The sequence below is a fragment of the Biomphalaria glabrata genome, chromosome 16, assembly GCF_947242115.1.
Source record: "Biomphalaria glabrata chromosome 16, xgBioGlab47.1, whole genome shotgun sequence".
NCBI classification, from domain to species: domain Eukaryota; kingdom Metazoa; phylum Mollusca; class Gastropoda; family Planorbidae; genus Biomphalaria; species Biomphalaria glabrata.
Window position 1 is genome coordinate 2,147,252 of NC_074726.1, and position 19,186 is coordinate 2,166,437.

Below are 19,186 nucleotides of genomic sequence, written 5' to 3' on the forward strand. Positions count from 1 at the left end.
AACATTTAAAACCCAATGTATAAGTTGTATAAAGAGGTGTTTTTTTTTTTTTTTTTAAAGTATTTTTCTTGTGTTGTATGTCATTGGTTGATTTCGTCTCTCCATATTATAGCTAAACTATCGAAAAAGTCTCGGAAAAAGGCGGGTCCAAGTCCAGGGCTGTGGAGTAATTACGATGAAAGCTTCGATGGTAAGTATTAGCTCGGATGTAGTTACACATTCGTTGTGCACCGGCTTCAGAAAGCTAGTCCAACCGAGACCGATATCTATGATAGGCCTCAACACTGACCAGCGACCAAGCAACCTATGGGGCAGTGGAGACCAATAGATCGTTGGCACGTCGTGCAGACCTGTGACGCTGGCGGAAGATCATTTGTTACCACATTAAGTCTGTGGAGACTATTTACTATGCACTTTTGTGTGTGTTTTAAACATCACATATAATGTTTAATTCTAACTTTGTCATGAATGCATATTCCGTGTGCTTATGTTATGTTATTGCTGGAGGCACGGTGGCTGAGTGGTAAAGCGCTTGGCCGGAGGTCCCCGATTCGAATCCTGGTGAAGACTCAGATTTTTAATTTTGGGATCTTTAGGGCGCCTTTGAGTTCATCCAGCCCTGATGGGTACCTGACAGTAGTTGTGGAAAAGTAAAGGCGGTCGTTGTGCTGGCCACATGACACCCTGCTCGTTAACCGTGGGCCAGCCATAGAAATTGACGACCCTTACATCATCTGTCCCATAAATCGCACAAAGTTTGAAAGGGGAAATTTACTGAAATTTTTTTATTCACAATTTTTAAACCAATTCTTTTAAAAAACAAAACAAAAAATCTTATTGTTATTATTATTATTAGTTATTGAATTTGTCTTTCTCAGACCAATATACTGTCCCGAAGACGAAGAACGTTTTGGATGTCGATCAAACTAGCAGTAAGTAAACAAACAGCCAACACCAATTATATATCCAATAACTTTTGAATAACATTAAAACTTCAGTAAATTTTTGTTGAAATGTCAGATATTCCTGTAAGAGTACCCAAATTTGAATAATAATGGGGATTGATTCTTAAAGAGCACCCCCATTCGACATAACAAAATTTTGATCAATCCTTGTACATATTATCGTATATAGCTAAAAAGATTCGATTAGACTTACAGCCATATTTAGGTATTTTAGATCAACAGATCAGTGTCAAAGGTGTGCTGGCACGTTCGTCCAGTGGCATATTGACCCCTACTTGTATTTCTTAGGCTAATTAGTATAACCTCTAGGTATACAATTGAACTAATGTATGCAACACAAGACTAAAATCGCAGACAAACATATATACAAAGTTTATTTACAAAAAAGTCAATTTTATGTGTACATTAATGGCCATCAACTCACAGGCCTTCTCAACACAAAATAAAACAAAAGTTACACATTTAAAAATAGTATGGCAAACCGCCCTAGTCATGTGTTACAACTAAATATACAATCTACTGTCAAACTGTAACATCAGGGTAAAAATATACTGCCTGAAAATCATTTGAGGCCATATCTAACAGTTAATCACATTGTATAAAATACAATAATGATTAAAGTTAGACTTAGCCCAAAGATTTCCAAAGCAGGGCATACCTCCCCCCGAGTACAGCAAGACACACGACCAATAACCCGACAGAAACATATACAGTTCACAACACGGGTCCAGTGGTCAAGCTAGTAGCTCAGGAGCAAGTGACAACTAAACACGGTCTACATGCCCTTAAATAAACTTCACAAGGGGAATCACTCTTGTCTTTACAATTAATCAAAAAATAGATATTTCCCCATTATGTCACACTGTACTATTGGGTAGGCGCACTATGTATATTCTGAATTGGTTATTATTGGTTCATTATTTGATGAAGCTTTATAAAGACGACGGAATTAGACATTGTCATACATGGCGGAAAATCTAAAAATGACAAGCAATTAGATTTATGCCGTGTTCAAAGAAAAATGTGTTGATACGCGTTTCTTTTTAAAACATGTAACACAATTACAGTCTCACATTTATTAGCACTAGTTGTAAATTTGATTTAGTTGACACTTTTCTAGTTCAATTTAGTGACTTTTGAGTTTTATTTATCATGGAAATCTATAATAGCCAAAGAATTTTGTTTATTCTGACAGATTCATGTACAATACTTAAAGCCATTGAACACAATTTAATTACCCAGCTAACTGGCCTACACTAGTAAACGTTTGATTTAATTCGCCAGCACGCTCATTTTCCCTTTAAATATAAAACAAATGGATGGGTGTGTCATTGAAAGAGAATCGACTAAACGCAAAGAAGCAGAGAGAAATGGAGAAAGACGGTCGAAGATTATAAGTGGTGCCCCAAAGGTTGAACAGACTGAAGGATAGGCGAAGGTGAATCTTCCCATGTAATTGACCAGCACTGCTAAAAGTTACATGTAATTGGCCAGCACTGCTAAAAGTTACATGTAATTGGCCAGCGTTACAAAAACTTTACATGTAATTGGTCAGCGTTACTAATCTTCCATGTAATTGGCCAGTACTACTAAACTTTACATGTAATTGGCCAGCGTTACAAAAACTTTACATATGATTGGTCAGTACTACTATACTTCCCATGTAATTAGCCAACACTACTAAAGGTCCATGTAATTAATCAGCACTACTAAACCTCCCATGTAATTGGCCAGAACTACTAAACTTCCCATGTAATTGGCCAGCACTACTAAACTTCCCATGTAATTGGCCAGCACTACTAAACTTCCCATGTAATTGGCCAGCACTACTAAACTTCTCATGTAATTGGCCACCACTACTAAACTTCCCATGTAATTGGCCAGCACTACTAAACTTTCCATGTAATTGGCCAGTACTACTAAACTTTCCATGTAATTGTCCAGCACTACTAAACTTTCCATGTAATTGGCCAGTACTACTAAACTTCCCATGTAATTGGCCAGTACTACTAAACTTTCCATGTAATTGTCCAGCACTACCAAACTTTCCATGTAATTGGCCAGCACTACTATACTTTCCATGTAATTGGCCAGTACTACTAAACTTCCCATGTAATTGGCCAGCACTACTATACTTCCCATGTAATTGGCCAGCACTACTAAACTTTCATGTAATTGGCCAGCACTACTAAATTTCCCATGTAATTGGCCAACACTACTAAACTTTCCATGTAATTGGCCAGCACTACTAAACTTTCCATGTAATTGGCCAGCACTACTAAATTTCCCATGTAATTGGCCAACACTACTAAATTTTCCATGTAATTGGCCAGCACTACTAAATTTCCCATGTAATTGGCCAGCACTACTATACTTTCCATGTAATTGGCCAGCACTACTAAACTTTCATGTAATTGGCCAGCACTACTAAACTTCCCATGTATTTGGCCAGCACTACTATACTTCCCATGTAATTGGCCAGCACTACTAAATTTCCCATGTAATTAGCCAGCACTACTAAACTTTCCATGTAATTGGCCAGCACTACATATCTTCTCGTGACATTAGCCACAACCACTACTAATGTCCGTATCTATGGGCCAAGAGGCCAACACTTAATCACCCTCGTGTAATTGACCAACAGAAGTCTCCCCATATATTTGTAATCGTTGCCTACTTCAGGTCCACCCATCTGGTCAACATAGTACATTTCCCTGTGTGATTGGTCAAAGCAAGACTGTCTTATAAAAACATACACTAAATGATTACTTTGTATCTATTTCAGCTGGCAGTACTACTCCCAGGAAGAGAGGTAAATACTGAAATAAAGACTAAAAAAAATATTAACAAAACCTACATATTGATCAAGTTCTTTTGTTTATCTGCCATCATAAACACAAAACAAAAACAAAACATAATTAACTGACCAAAAGCCTCCTTTAATTTGTAATGTCTTAAGAATGTATGTTAAAACTATCAATACCTAGCATCCATTGTTCAGATTACTTACTAGTGATTTGAACAAATTTGAAGAGTTCTCCACTAAGATTCGCCCCATCCCTAACGGTTAAGTTAAATCAAATCAGACCCAACAGAGGGGTTAAAATAACGATAAATAGCATATAGTATGCATAAAAGGTTAACTATTTTAATTACAATAATTCTATGGTTTTTATGCTTAGAAAAACTTTTGTCAAATACAAAACTACAAATATACACACACATATGATGAAGCAGCGTCAATAGTCTCAACCCCCGAATTCTCCACCGGCTCATTTAAGTCTTCAGAGTCTTTGGTAAAATTAAACTCTATCGTAAAGCTGGCAATAAATGCTGTATGGATATTTTACGACAGTTTCTTTTCTTTTTTCGCACCGTTCAATGATGCGTTAGAACCAAGTGCAACTCCAGCACATTGCTATTTAAACAATTCCTCTATTCAAGTCAAAACTTCATGGAAACAGCAGAAACCTGGATCCAGGAACCTGGACAGCTGATCTCAAAAACGCCTCTAAGGAATTTCCTAGAAATTTAACAGATGCTGAGAAAAAAATGACTAGCTCGTTGGCCACACAGTTTGACCGTTATACTTTTTCAAAGTAAAATAATAAATAAATGTACATTTAACTGGAGACTTATATTTATGTCTAGATCTAACATGGCGTAGTCAGCCGTATAAAGCGTAATTTCGCAATAACTGAGTACATTTAAAGTTGCTTCAATTTTTATTGAGGTTTACAAGCGTCGCTTATATTTTTACGTAAATCTAATACATATTGCATCTAGATTCTAGATCCATAAGTAGATCTAGACCATATTTTAAGAGTTATAACTCAGAACTTTAGGTCTAGTGCTAGAGCTAGATGTCCATAAAATGAACGTACCAATCAATAATACCATGAGTACATCTTCATCACTGGCCTAATAAAAAAGAAAGGCCCCACTTTAATACCAAAGTTGTGCCACAGTATCTATGGTGCACTGTTGAACAAGTTAGAATACACCTGTCGAACTAATGTAATGGCTTACTGTTTCACAAGAAGACATGCTACTATGTAAAATGACACACTGTCACAAAAAGAAAAATGTACACTGCCACACAAGTGATATGTCACACTGTCAAATTAGAGATAAGACACACTGTCACACAAGAGATATGTTACACTGTCACACAAGAGATATGTTACACTGTCACACAAGAGATATGTTACACTGTCACACAAGAGATATGTTACACTGTCACACAAGAGATATGTTACACTGTCACACAAGCGATATGTTACACCGTAAAATTAGAGATATGACACACTGTCCCACAAGCGATATGTTACACTGTCACACAAGAGATATGTTACACTGTCACACAAGAGATATGTTACACTGTCACACAAGCAATATGTTACACTGTAAAATTAGAGATATGACACACTGTCACACAAGCGATATGTTACACTGTCACAAAAGAGCTATGCTACACTGTCACACAAGAGATATGTTACACCGTAAAATTAGAGATATGACACACTGTCACACAAGCGATAAGTTACACTGTAAAATTAGAGATATGACACACTGTCACACAAGCGATATGTTACACTGTCACACAAGAGCTATGTTACATTGTAACACAAGAGATATGTTACACCGTAAAATTAGAGATATGACACACTGTCACACAAGCGATATGTTACACTGTCACACAAGAGCTATGTTACACTGTCACACAAGAGATATGTTACACTGTCACACAAGAGCTATGTTACACTGTCACACAAGAGATATGTTACACCGTAAAATTAGAGATATGACACACTGTCACACAAGCGATATGTTACACTGTCACACAAGAGATATGTTACACCGTAAAATTAGAGATATGACACACTGTCACACAAGCGATATGTTACACTGTCACACAAAAGATATGTTACACCGTAAAATTAGAGATATGACACACTGTCACACAAGCGATATGTTACACTGTCACACAAGAGATAAAATTAGAGATATGACACACTGTCACACAAGCGATATGTTACACTGTCACACAAGTGCTATGTTACACTGTCACACAAGAGATATGTTACACTGTCACACAAGAGCTATATTACACTGTCACACAAGAGATATGTTACACCGTAAAATTAGAGATATGACACACTGTCACACAAGCGATATGTTACACTGTCACACAAGAGATATGTTACACCGTAAAATTAGAGATATGACACACTGTCACACAAGCGATATGTTACACTGTCACACAAGAGATATGTTACACCGTAAAATTAGAGATATGACACACTGTCACACAAGCGATATGTTACACTGTCACACAAGAGATATGTTACACTGTCACACAAGAGATATGTTACACTGTCACACAAGCAATATGTTACACTGTAAAATTAGAGATATGACACACTGTCACACAAGCAATATGTTACACCGTAAAATTAGAGCTATGACACACTGTCACACAAGCAATATGTTACATATGAACATACCAATAAATAATACCATGAGTACATCTTCCTCACTGGCCGAATGAAAACAAATGCGTAAGTTTTAGCAGCTGAGAGTGTCACGGTTCAATTCCCGATTTGAACCAAAATTTTGAAAATTAAAAAAAAATTTATTGTATTTGGATGTTTAATAATGGAGTTTTTGTCTTTTGAACTCTTTATCTCCGTATTCGTTTTCCACGTTCTGACAGAAATGTTCATTTTTCACATTTGTGCATTCTACCCTGTTATAATTAAGCTTCAATAACATTTTGTTTATAATCAGAAAATATTAGTTTTGGTATAGAATTATTGGAGAATGCATGCTCTTTTTATAAAGGACAAATTAAAGTTAATAAAACCATAAATTAATTTTATCTAATGGGGTCAAATCAACGATAATATCGTTCATTAGTCAGAAAGAGTTAAATAAAATATTTTAAAAATGTTTTTCTTGCTTTTTTCTTCCCAGGCGGCCGGCTGTCTAAACAAAGCTCGGAGCACTCGAGCATAGATAGTAAGGTTACTTTGTTTTATAGTTGGTTGAGTAAATTTTAATAGTTAATGACCTGGTCAGCATTCACTGTTTCTTTACTACCTACTGGGCCGGCCTTAGGCCTAGGCAAACTAGGGAGCCGTCTAGAGCCTATGATTGGTTGGGGCCTGACAAAGGAATCAAAAATGTTCTTTTATAGAAAAAACAAAAGTGCGAAATATGGATCAAATCTCAAACATAGGTAAATGTTAGATAATTGTTTCATTCATCTGACTTATTTCCCTTTGTCTGTAGATACAATTTGATATACGTCTGACCTACTTTCATCTCTTCTATAATTAAATATTTTGTAAATGTGTCATCCCTCTGACCTACTTTCCTCTCTTCTATGATGAAATGTTTTGTAACTGTGTCATCCCTCTGACCTACTTTCCTCTCTTCTACGGTGAAATGTTTTGTAAATGTGTCATCCCTCTGACCTACTTTCCTCTCTTCTACGATGAAATGTTTTGTAACTGTGTCATCCCTCTGACCTACTTTCCTCTCTTCTATGATGAAATGTTTTGTAAATGTGTCATCTCTCTGACCTACTTTCCTCTCTTCTTCAATTAAATGCTTTGTAAACGTGTCATCCCTCTGACCTACTTTCCGTGGGTTGCGGATAAATGGCAACCGTATCATTCGTCTGACGTACAGTCCTCACGCCTGGAGATAATACTTTGGAATCTGTATCTTCCCACTTTCTGCTTGACCCACTTTCCACTTGCCTGTAGATAATCATTTTGTAGCTATGTTATCCTTTTGACCTATTTTCCCCTTGCCTGTTGATAATATTTTTGTAACGATATCGTCCGTCTAACCACTTTCACTTGTCTGTAGTTGAATCTTGTGTTATCTCATAAATTGCTGACGTAATGAGAGAAGATAATTACGTCCTAGTGTTAATTAAGTGATGCTCGTAAATTAGAGACCTAAAACCTGCTAAGGGTTCGTTTTTTCTGACTCATTCGTCGATAACTGTATAATCAGTCTGACCTACTTTCCTTCTCCTGCAATTCAATCTACAGAAACTACGTCATACTCCTGAAATGTGTTTTCACTTCATGACTTCCTTGTCACTTTCTGGCCTACTTTTCATTCTTCTGACCTACTTTTCATTCTTCTGACCACCTTTCCCTTCTTTTATTCTTCAGACCTACTTTTCATTCTTCTGACCTACTTTTCACGTTCTTGACCTACTTTTCTTTCTTCAGAGCTAATTGCCATTTTTCAGACCTACGTTTCATTCTTCAGACCTACTTTTCATTCTTATGACCTACTTTTCACGCTCTTGACCTAGTTTTCTTTCTTCTAACCTACTTGTTCCCTGTCTTACAGTGAAGGGCCTGAGTCGCCCAGGAGATGGCAAGAAACACAAGACGAAACATGCGGGGGATAAGTCCTCCGTCACATTGTTCAGCTTAAGGAGAATGGAGGAGTCCGAAATGGACTATGGTCAGAAAGGACTCGACCAACTGACCAGATCGTACCTGGACAGAAATAAGATTAAAGTGACGAAAGATATTAACGCATTTGAAGGTAATTAAACCTCTATTCAATATAACAGACAATTAGAGTAACTATTTTTACATAGCGTATATAAAGTCACTCTGTCTGTTTGTCTGTCAGGTGCAATTTTTTGCACACGTTATATCTCCCACACATTTTCTCCGGATAAATTTCAAACAATTGTTTTACTATACAGAACAGGAAGCAATTAAACAATAAAACAATTCATTAATAAAATTATTGGTTATTAAATAGTTTGGTTTTGCTGAGAGATGTGGCTATATATTTGGAGTTATTCCCATTATTAAATTTTTTACACGTTATTTTTCTTAATATAAGTTTTTTTTTGCATAAAAAAAAACAAAAAAAAAAACTTTTTTTGTTCAATATTGTTCTCCTTTGTTAAGGTGATCTTATTATAATTTGTATCTTGTTCAGGTGATAAGAGTGGCTATCTTATTATAATTTGTATCTTGTTCAGGTGATGAGAGTGGCTATCTAGTTCTTATTTGTATCTTGTTCAGGTGATGAGAGTGGCTATCTTATTATAATTTGTATCTTGTTCAGGTGATAAGAGTGGCTATCTAGTTCTTATTTGTATCTTGTTCAGGTGATGAGAGTGGCTATCTTATTATAATTTGTATCTTGTTCAGGTGATAAGAGTGGCTATCTAGTTCTTATTTGTATCTTGTTCAGGTGATGAGAGTGGCTATCTTATTATAATTTGTATCTTGTTCAGGTGATAAGTGTGGCTATCTAATTATAATTTGTATCTTGTTCAGGTGATAAGTGTGGCTATCTTATTATAATTTGTATCTTGTTCAGGTGATGAGAGTGGCTATCTAATTATAATTTGTATCTTGTTCAGGTGATAAGTGTGGCTATCTAATTATAATGTGTATCTTGTTCAGGTGATGAGAGTGGCTATCTAATTATAATTTGTATCTTGTTCAGGTGATAAGAGTGGCTATCTTATTATAATTTGTATCTTGTTCAGGTGATAAGAGTGGCTATCTTATTATAATTTGTATCTTGTTCAGGTGATGAGAGTGGCTATCTTATTATAATTTGTATCTTGTTCAGGTGATGAGAGTGGCTATCTTATTATAATTTGTATCTTGTTCAGGTGATGAGAGTGGCTATCTTATTATAATGCGTATCTTGTTCAGGTGATGAGAGTGGCTATCTAATTATAATTTGTATCTTGTTCAGGTGATAAGTGTGGCTATCTTATTATAATTTGTATCTTGTTCAGGTGATGAGAGTGGCTATCTTATTATAATTTGTATCTTGTTCAGGTGATAAGAGTGGCTATCTTATTATAATTTGTATCTTGTTCAGGTGATGAGAGTGGCTATCTTATTATAATTTGTATCTTGTTCAGGTGATAAGAGTGGCTATCTTATTATAATGCGTATCTTGTTCAGGTGATGAGAGTGGCTATCTAATTATAATTTGTATCTTGTTCAGGTGATAAGTGTGGCTATCTTATTATAATTTGTATCTTGTTCAGGTGATGAGAGTGGCTATCTTATTATAATTTGTATCTTGTTCAGGTGATAAGAGTGGCTATCTTATTATAATTTGTATCTTGTTCAGGTGATAAGAGTGGCTATCTTATTATAATTTGTATCTTGTTCAGGTGATAAGAGTGGCTATCTTATTATAATTTGTATCTTGTTCAGGTGATAAGAGTGGCTATCTTATTATAATTTGTATCTTGTTCAGGTGATAAGAGTGGCTATCTTATTATAATTTGTATCTTGTTCAGGTGATAAGAGTGGCTATCTTATTATAATTTGTATTTTGTTGCAGCTTCTTCGTGGGCCAAGATGCGTTGGGACGATGAGGTGAACGAGGTAATACCATGTTCCTGGATTTAACTCTTTCTCTCCTAACTGACGATACCAACGGTGATTCCACCAGAATGCGATAAATAATTACGGAGAGAAAGAGTTAAGGGTGTCCGTTAGTCTAGGATATAATCTATATATGTTTTTTTTTTTACATGAAATAATCTATGACTTCTTTACGATATAATCTATGACTTTTTACAGATATTCTTTTATGTCTTATTTAAGATATAATTTATGACTTCTTAAGGTGTAATAGATGAATGTTTAGGAAATAAAATCTATGACTTATATAATCAATGAAATATTCAAGATAATAATCTCTGACATATTTAAGATATAATTTATGAATTATTTAGTGATACAATCTATCACTTATTTAGTTGAATAATGTATGACTCATTAAATGAAATAACTCATGAGTCTTAGATAGATATTATTTATGAATAATTAGGGATATATACGCTGTGGCATTGTACGTCTCGAGAGAAGATCTTTTCCCTTTGCAACTTCTTGTGTGACTAAAGAGGCCAATCCTTGATACACAGCTGCGATCGCAGGATGGGCATATATAATCACCAGGCGCGTTGTATTTTCACCCTTCTTTCTGCTTCTGTTGTGTATGACATCTACAATCCGTGACCCTTCCTTTATGCTCTCTCTCCATGTGGATCTGTCCAGTGACACTTTTTCCCAGTTGCCTGTGTCGATTTTAAAGAGCTTCATGTCGCGATTGCATACATCCGTATACCGTAAAAGTGGACGACCAGCGACTCTCCTGCCTTTTGTTAGATCGCCATACAGAATGTCTTGTGGAAGTCGACCTACTGGCATTCAATGAACGCCAGCCAGGGCGTCTGCTGATGATAATATAGTGGCTCCCCTGCCTTTTGTTAGATCACCATACAGAATGTTTTGTGGAAGTCGACCTACTGGCATTCTATGAGCGCCAGCCAGGGCGTCTGCTGATGATAACAGAGCGGATGTCCGGGCAACCTGCTCTTCGTAGCACTTCTCTTTTTCTTATTTCATTAATTTAATTGAAACCCTGTTCAAAATGCAATGTTATAGACGACTCAATGTCTCTTGACAAACAGACATTGATAGTCTGCATATATATAATGTATGTCATTATGTGACACATTTAACAGGAAACAATAATACAAAACAGAATGGACTTTACACCTGCCATGGTGTCCAGGAGAGGAGAAACTCCGGCAGAGCCAATGGTATCTATCTATCTATCTATCTATCTATCTATCTATCTATCTATCTATCTATCTATCTATCTACCTACCTACCTACCTACCTATCTATCTATCTATCTATCTATCTATCTATCTATCTATCTATCTATCTATATATCTATCCATCTATCTATCTATCCATCTATCTATCTATCTATCTATCTATCTATCTTTCTATCTTTCTGTCTATCCATCTATTTATCTATCTATCTATCTATCTATCTATCTATCTATCTATCTATCTATCTATCTATCTATCTACCTATCTATCTATCTATCTATCTATCTATCTATCTATCTATCTATATATCTATCTTTCTATCTATCTTTCTATCTATCTTTCTATCCCGGGGACGGGACTTGGGGGGGGGGGGGGACGGGACTTGTGACAGAAACATTCTTAATGGGTGCAAACATAAAAACGAAAACAAAATGGGTGGGCACGGATCTCAACAACAATTTTCCTAGAAATTTGAGTTTCTGTATTTCTTGTTAAAAAAACAACAACAACTAGCTAAATAGGGCTTGGTTTTTAAACCCAACTCGAGCTGAGTTTGATAAGTAACTAGAGGCTGCACGAAAACCCAGACACCTTCTCCACTTTCTGCTTCATAAGAGAGATTGGGCTAGAGAGATCGGACCGCAGAAATGGACTTAGCACATCGAACCATAGACATTAGACATTAGAGATTGAATCATAGAGATTTTATCTTAGATATTGGATAGTAGAAATTGGACAATACAAAATGGGACCATAGAGATTGCACGATAGAGATTGGACCAAAGAGACTGAGCCATAGAGATTGGACCATGATCATAGAGACCAAAGAGAATGGACAATAGGGATTGGACCATGGAGATTGAATTATAGAAATTGAATCATAGAGATTGAACCATAGAGTTTGGACCGTAGATATTGGACCATAGTGATGTAATTATATAGATCTGACCAAAGAGGAACTATAGAGATTGGACCATAGAGTTTGAACTATAGAGATTGGACCATAGAGTTTGAACTATAGAGATTGAACCCTATAGCACTGCATGAAAGAAACGCTATTCAATAGCAATTAAAAAACTGAACATATTCTGGCACTTTAAAAATTATTTCATTTAACTCAGTTACCAACAAAATTTGACAACGCCTATGTCAAAATTAATGCCCTCATTTATTGTCTCCCATTTATAGCGGCAAAAAAGACCCTCAAGAACATCGAATTTAAAAACAAAAAAAACAAAACTTTTTTTTTCTTTAGCAGGTTTCGAATTCATTTTGAAATAGTTTTCCAAAACCAGAATTAGGTTGATTCTTTAAGTTACTTATTCAACATTTGACGGCTTTTAAAAAAAAAAAAAAAAAAAAAAAAAAAAATCCGGTAATGTTGTGTCATCAAAATTCAAAACGTTTCAAAGGTCTCATGTTTTCTTCTTGTATTCCCCAGAAGTCGGCGGCTGAAGATGAACAGGACCACGAGGACTCTCGCTTGGACAGAAACGTGGAGGAGGTTGGTACTTAAGATTTTAGTCGTCTCGGTGAGGGGGGAAAAACAACTATTGCTTTTGTGTTGTCTGTCCGTCGTAATGTCACGGTAAGATGTAAAAAAAAAACCACTATCAAAAGTACTTAAAAAAATAAATAAGCTTCTATAAAAAGTTATCATATCAATTGGTTCGGATCAGTAATGTAACTATATTTGTAATAGATCTAGACCAGCGGTTCTCAACCTTTTATGCTCGGCGACCCCTTTTTACAACCCCCCACTATGCCGCGACCCCCCCCCCCCCACACACACATACAGCAATAAAAGAATAGACAAAAACAATCCATATTTTCAATGGTCTTAGGCGACCCCTCGCAAATCGTCAATCGACCCCCCAAGGGGGTTGCGACCCACAGGTTGAGAACCCCTGATCTAGACCAACACATATTAATTTGTGGATTTAGAAATATTTGTACCTATTGTTTTTGTTTAGCGCAATCTTATGCTTACTTGTCCGTATCTGATAGGAGAGAGGGGAAAAGAAAGGGGGGATTCTCTGTGAATGTTACCGTGATCGCTTTTTAAATGCATAAATAAAGTTTGTACGACTTCAAACCGAACATGACGCTCTCGTTAGTCTTCGGCCACAGAAGCATAATCTACCTTATAGACAGATGACATTCAATCTGAGAGCAGATGTTATATTATGGACTACAGAATTACTTCATGTGTCGATTTAGTCTTGCATGTTAATCATTTATGTTAAGTTCTGCTAAGTCGTTGGTTTTCCTGGCTGATTCTGGCGCATTTTTCATACAGACTGCATAATATTGCCATCTTGTACAATGGTCCTAGCATATGTAAAAATGGATGGCTGCCTGGTCGTGCGGTTTGCTCGCTGGACTGTCGTTCGGATTTATCGACGGTCGAGGGTTCAAACCCTGCCCGCTCCCATCCCCCGTCGTCCTGCGGGAGGTTTGGACTAGGAAGTAAACTATCTTCAACTCTGAAGGAACATCCGAATTATGTAAAACAAACATTTTACAAAAAATGTGTGTCTATTTTTGAGTTTACAATACTTCCAATAAAATTATAAAGTAAATTATTCTAAGAGCTAAGGTTGTCCCCCTGTCCGTTTATTTCAGACACAGATTTTTCAAAGCTGCTTATAAATAGATATGGTTTATAAGATATCAAAAAATGTTCTGAGCTTGGATATAAAGTTTTTTAAAACTGAAACTCGACAATTGTGTTATTGTGTTAAGGAGTGAAGCCCTATGATACTGTTACGAATCTCCCTATCCAGGCTCTCTGCAAACTGCACCACACGACACCATCAACTTCAAGAACATGACAACTCCGGGCTTCAAATAACGTACTAGTTTAATGTCAATAAAATAACAGCCAATATTGTACAATTGCCAGCACGTAACACAAGACTGTACAAATAGCTCTCCTGTTAATAGCCGTGCCGCCGTATCAACTCTTGCTCTGGTCTCTCCGTCCCCTCTCGGACTTGTACTGAGCCGTCGTAACAAACTGTAGATCGGGAAGTTGCGACTGACTGGTCTCTCATACCTTCACTCATTTATATAGGGTCCCTGCTGGCCTTCTAGAACCGGGCAGAACGTCGCTCGACCATTCTGGGTGGTCAGATGACTACGTCCCTCGTGACGCTCCTGAGCCGTCATGTTGAAACTCGTCTCGGCTGACCATCGTAACTCGTCACGGTTGACCGCTCGTCTAGCGCTGGCCTGGGGCGATTTGCGTCGGCTGACTACACACAAACCACTACCCCCATCTGTGCCACCACCAGGTTTATAACAATACTATTATACTCCTATGAGCCACTAAGAATTCATTGCAAAAGAAACAAAATTTGCTTGTCGCAGTATTGTATCCACATTTCAACCCGTATTCAAAGCTTAATTTTTCAATTCATTGTCAATGAAAGTGCTATTTTAATTATTATTACGAAACATGTGGCAAGCAGGATGAAACTTCTCCAGATTGGGCCAGCGGGTCGTAGTTTGCCCATCATAGTAGTTTGCCCATCACTGACATAAATAACAAATAACAAATAATAACAAATAACATAAGTACAAGAACATAATTCCTCTGCACCAAGAGCATTCCGGTTTCATTGAAATTAAATTATAGTCTCTTTCTGTTTCAGCGTTTGATCCGAGCTGCCAGTAAACTTTCTTCGGTAAGAGCTCCTTGATAGTATGACAGTATTTAGTTTGAAAACTAGCGAGTATTTTACCTAGTGCATAGATGACTTAAGTACTTAGATCACAATGAGACAGAGCACTTTGTGCTTAGTCGACTTTGATTTTTTTTTTTGTTAATTTAGTAGCAAATTTATTTAGACCACGTAGAACTTTTATATTCAGTGCACATAGGTCTTTTTATGTAGTGCATATATGTCTTTTTTATGTAGTGCCTATAGGTCTTTTTATGTAGTGCATATATGTCTTTTTTATGTAGTGCCTATAGGTCTTTTTATGTAGTGCATATATGTCTTTTTTATGTAGTGCCTATAGGTCTTTTTATGTAGTGCACTGTGCACATAGGTATTTTTATGTAGTGCACTGTGCCTATAGGTCTTTTTTATGTAGTGCATATAGGTCTTTTTATGTAGTGCACTATGCCTATAAGTCTTTTTTATGTAGTGCACTGAGCACATAGGTATTTTTTATGTAGTGCATTGTGCACATAGGTATTTTTATGTAGTGCACTGTGCACATAGGTCTTTTTTTATGTAGTGCACTGTGCCTATAGATCTTTTTTATGTAGTACACTGTGCACATAGGTCTTTTTTATGTAGTGCACTGTGCATTTAGGTCCTTTTTATTGAGTGCGTAGGCCTTTTTGTACTTAGTGCACATATGCCTTATGGTACTTCGTGCTTCCGGGGAATGTTTCTCAGCCTCAGCATGGTGCACGGGTGGAACCCGAAGGTCATTAGAGGTCACGATAAGGCCTCTATGGAGGCCAATGAGAACTACAGAGAACGACCCTTCAACAAGGGACCGCTTCTTACGACAAACACGGTTGCTGTGGTACCGAGAAGAGGAGTGTGTGGAAGCCTCCACGGTGTGCTCGGCCTTTGGCCTCACCTCTAATGTAAAGCTATATTGCACATACATGAAATTTTTTTTCAAGTAGACTAGTTAAAGCCGAGAGGGAAGGGAAGAGGTGGGAAGCCATTAAAAAAACTAGCAAGAGACCGTGGAGCGTGGTGTGATTTTTACCGAGGCCATTTGTTCCGCGAGGAACGCAAAGGAAAGATGATGATGAGGAATGAGCATTTGCCTGTGTTTGTTGTCTCTATATGACTTGTTTTACTATAATACATATATATATATATATAATTGGATGCGCGGTGGCTGAGTGGTAAAGCGATTGGCTTCCTAGCTGAGGGGTCCCGGATCAAAATCCTGGTGGACACTGGGATTTTTAACGTCGGAAACTTTAGGGGCGTCTCGAATTTCACCCAGCTTCAACGTGTACTCTAGTTGGGGGGGGGGGATAAGGAGGCTGCTCGTTGTGCTGGCCACATGTCACCCTAGTTAACCGTGAGCAAAAGAAACAGAAAAACTTTAGATCATCTGACAGAGAGACCGTATATATATATATAAACGGAGTTAACAATGTTAGTGGTGATGTTATTGAGGTTTACATGGATGAGATCTTCCCAAGCTGAAATAGTCACCAAACACAAGCTAATATGAAATCTATCGTGTGTATGTAACTGGTAAAATTCTATTTCATCGGCTTTCGGAATATTTCTACAATAGAACAGATACAAGTTTTTTTCTCTACGTATCTTTAAGTTGCACTATAAACAATTCTATAGAATAGCTTTATTACTTTCAGGGCACTGATCTACTGGCGGAAAAGCGTTCGAAAATGACGAAGGTAAGGGACGTTCTTATCTTCTTCTTACATGATACAGACGTTACATAGATAAAAGTGAGGAAACAATAAGTGAACAGAGTAGAAATAATAGTTGAGATAGACAGATACGACAGACAAAAAAGTGAACAGAGTAGAAATAATAGCTGAGATAGATAGATAGATACGACAGACAAAAAGTGAACAGAGTAGAAATAAGAGTTGAGATAGATAGATACGACAGACAAAAAGTGAACAGAGCAGAAATAGTAGTTGAGATAGATAGATACGACAGACAAAAAGTAAAAAGAGTAGAAATAGTAGTTGAGATAGATAGATACGACAGACAAAAAGTGAACAGAGCAGAAATAGTAGTTGAGATAGATAGATACGACAGACAAAAAGTGAACAGAGCAGAAATAGTAGTTGAGATAGATACGACAGACAAAAAGTGAACAGAGTAGAAATAGTAGTTGAGATAGATAGATACGACAGACAAAAAGTGAACATAGCAGAAATAGTAGTTGAGATAGATAGATACGACAGACAAAAAGTGAACATAGCAAAAATAGTAGTTGAGATAGATAGATACGACAGACAAAAAGTAAAAAGAGTAGAAATAGTAGTTGAGATAGATAGATACGACAGACAAAAAGTGAACAGAGTAGAAATAAGAGTTGAGATAGATAGATACGACAGACAAAAAGTGAACAGAGCAGAAATAGTAGTTGAGATAGATAGATACGACAGACAAAAAGTGAACATAGCAGAAATAGTAGTTGAGATAGATAGATACGACAGACAAAAAGTGAACATAGCAGAAATAGTAGTTGAGATAGATAGATACGACAGACAAAAAGTAAACAGAGTAGAAATAGTAGTTGAGATAGATAGATACGACAGACAAAAAGTGAACATAGCAGAAATAAGAGTTGAGATAGATAGATACGACAGACAAAAAGTGAACAGAGCAGACATAGTAGTTGAGATAGATAGATACGACAGACAAAAAGTGAACATAGCAGAAATAGTAGTTAAGATAGATAGATACGACAGACAAAAAGTGAACAGAGTAGAAATAGTAGTTAAGATAGATAGATACGACAGACAAAAAGTGAACAGAATAGAAATAATAGTTGAGATAGATAGATACGACAGACAAAAAGTGAACATAATAGAAATAATAGTTGAGATAGATAGATACGACAGACAAAAAGTGAACAGAATAGAAATAAGAGTAGAGATAGATACGACAATTAGTAAATTAGTAGATTTATAGTTTTCGTAAAAATTCCAGCAGAATGGTAAATATAAAATAAGGTGTAAGTCTCCTCTCCCTTAAAAAAAAAGTAGAATGATCCTAATCCTACGCTGAAGACAAGAGAAAGAGACAGAGAAGGGGCGAAAGAGAAAACGAGTAATTGAGAGAGAGAGAGAGAGAGAGAGAGAGAGAGAGAGAGAGAGGGAAACAAAACAGAGAGAGATGTCGAGTGAGAGTCAAGCACATTGAGTCAAAGAGGGCATGAGAGAGAGAGAGAGAGAGAGAGAGAGAAACAGAAGGCAATTGAGATAGAGAGAAAGGTCAAGCGAGAGAGTAAGAGAAAGATAAACATGACTATCTTGAACATGACTTTCTTGAACATGACTTTCTTGAACATGACTATCTTGAACATGACTTTCTTGAACATGACTATCTTGAACATGAATTTCTTGAACATGACTATCTTGAACATGACTTTCTTGAACATGACTATCTTGAACATGACTTTCTTGAACATGACTATCTTGAACATGACTTTCTTGAACATGACTATCTTGAACATGACTTTCTTGAACATGACTATCTTGAACATGACTTTCTTGAACATGACTATCTTGAACATGACTATCTTGAACATGAATTTCTTGAACATGACTATCTTGAACATGACTATCTTGAACATGACTATCTTGAACATGACTATCTTGAACATGACTATCTTGAACATGGCTATCTTGAACATGACTATCTTGAACATGACTATCTTGAACATGACTATCTTGAACATGAATTTCTTGAACATGACTATCTTGAACATGACTATCTTGAACATGACTATCTTGAACATGACTATCTTGAACATGACTATCTTGAACATGACTATCTTGAACATGACTTTCTTGAACATGACTATCTTGAACATGACTATCTT

General features: G+C 36.6%; 1 protein-coding gene across 2 annotated transcripts in view; it reads left to right on the plus strand.

Annotated features, from left to right (window-relative positions):
* LOC106061033 (uncharacterized) overlaps positions 1–19,186 on the plus strand; it is a 71,973-nt gene continuing 52,787 nt past the window's right edge. For both annotated transcript variants that reach the window (XM_056014499.1, XM_056014500.1), the window contains exons 1-10: positions 1–190; positions 879–932; positions 3,751–3,777; positions 6,942–6,986; positions 8,343–8,543; positions 10,329–10,372; positions 11,518–11,595; positions 13,056–13,118; positions 15,271–15,303; positions 16,977–17,018. In XM_056014499.1, coding sequence (XP_055870474.1) covers positions 16–190; positions 879–932; positions 3,751–3,777; positions 6,942–6,986; positions 8,343–8,543; positions 10,329–10,372; positions 11,518–11,595; positions 13,056–13,118; positions 15,271–15,303; positions 16,977–17,018 — 762 coding nt within the window. In that variant the 5' untranslated portion in view covers positions 1–15. The remainder of the gene's footprint in view (positions 191–878; positions 933–3,750; positions 3,778–6,941; positions 6,987–8,342; positions 8,544–10,328; positions 10,373–11,517; positions 11,596–13,055; positions 13,119–15,270; positions 15,304–16,976; positions 17,019–19,186) is intronic.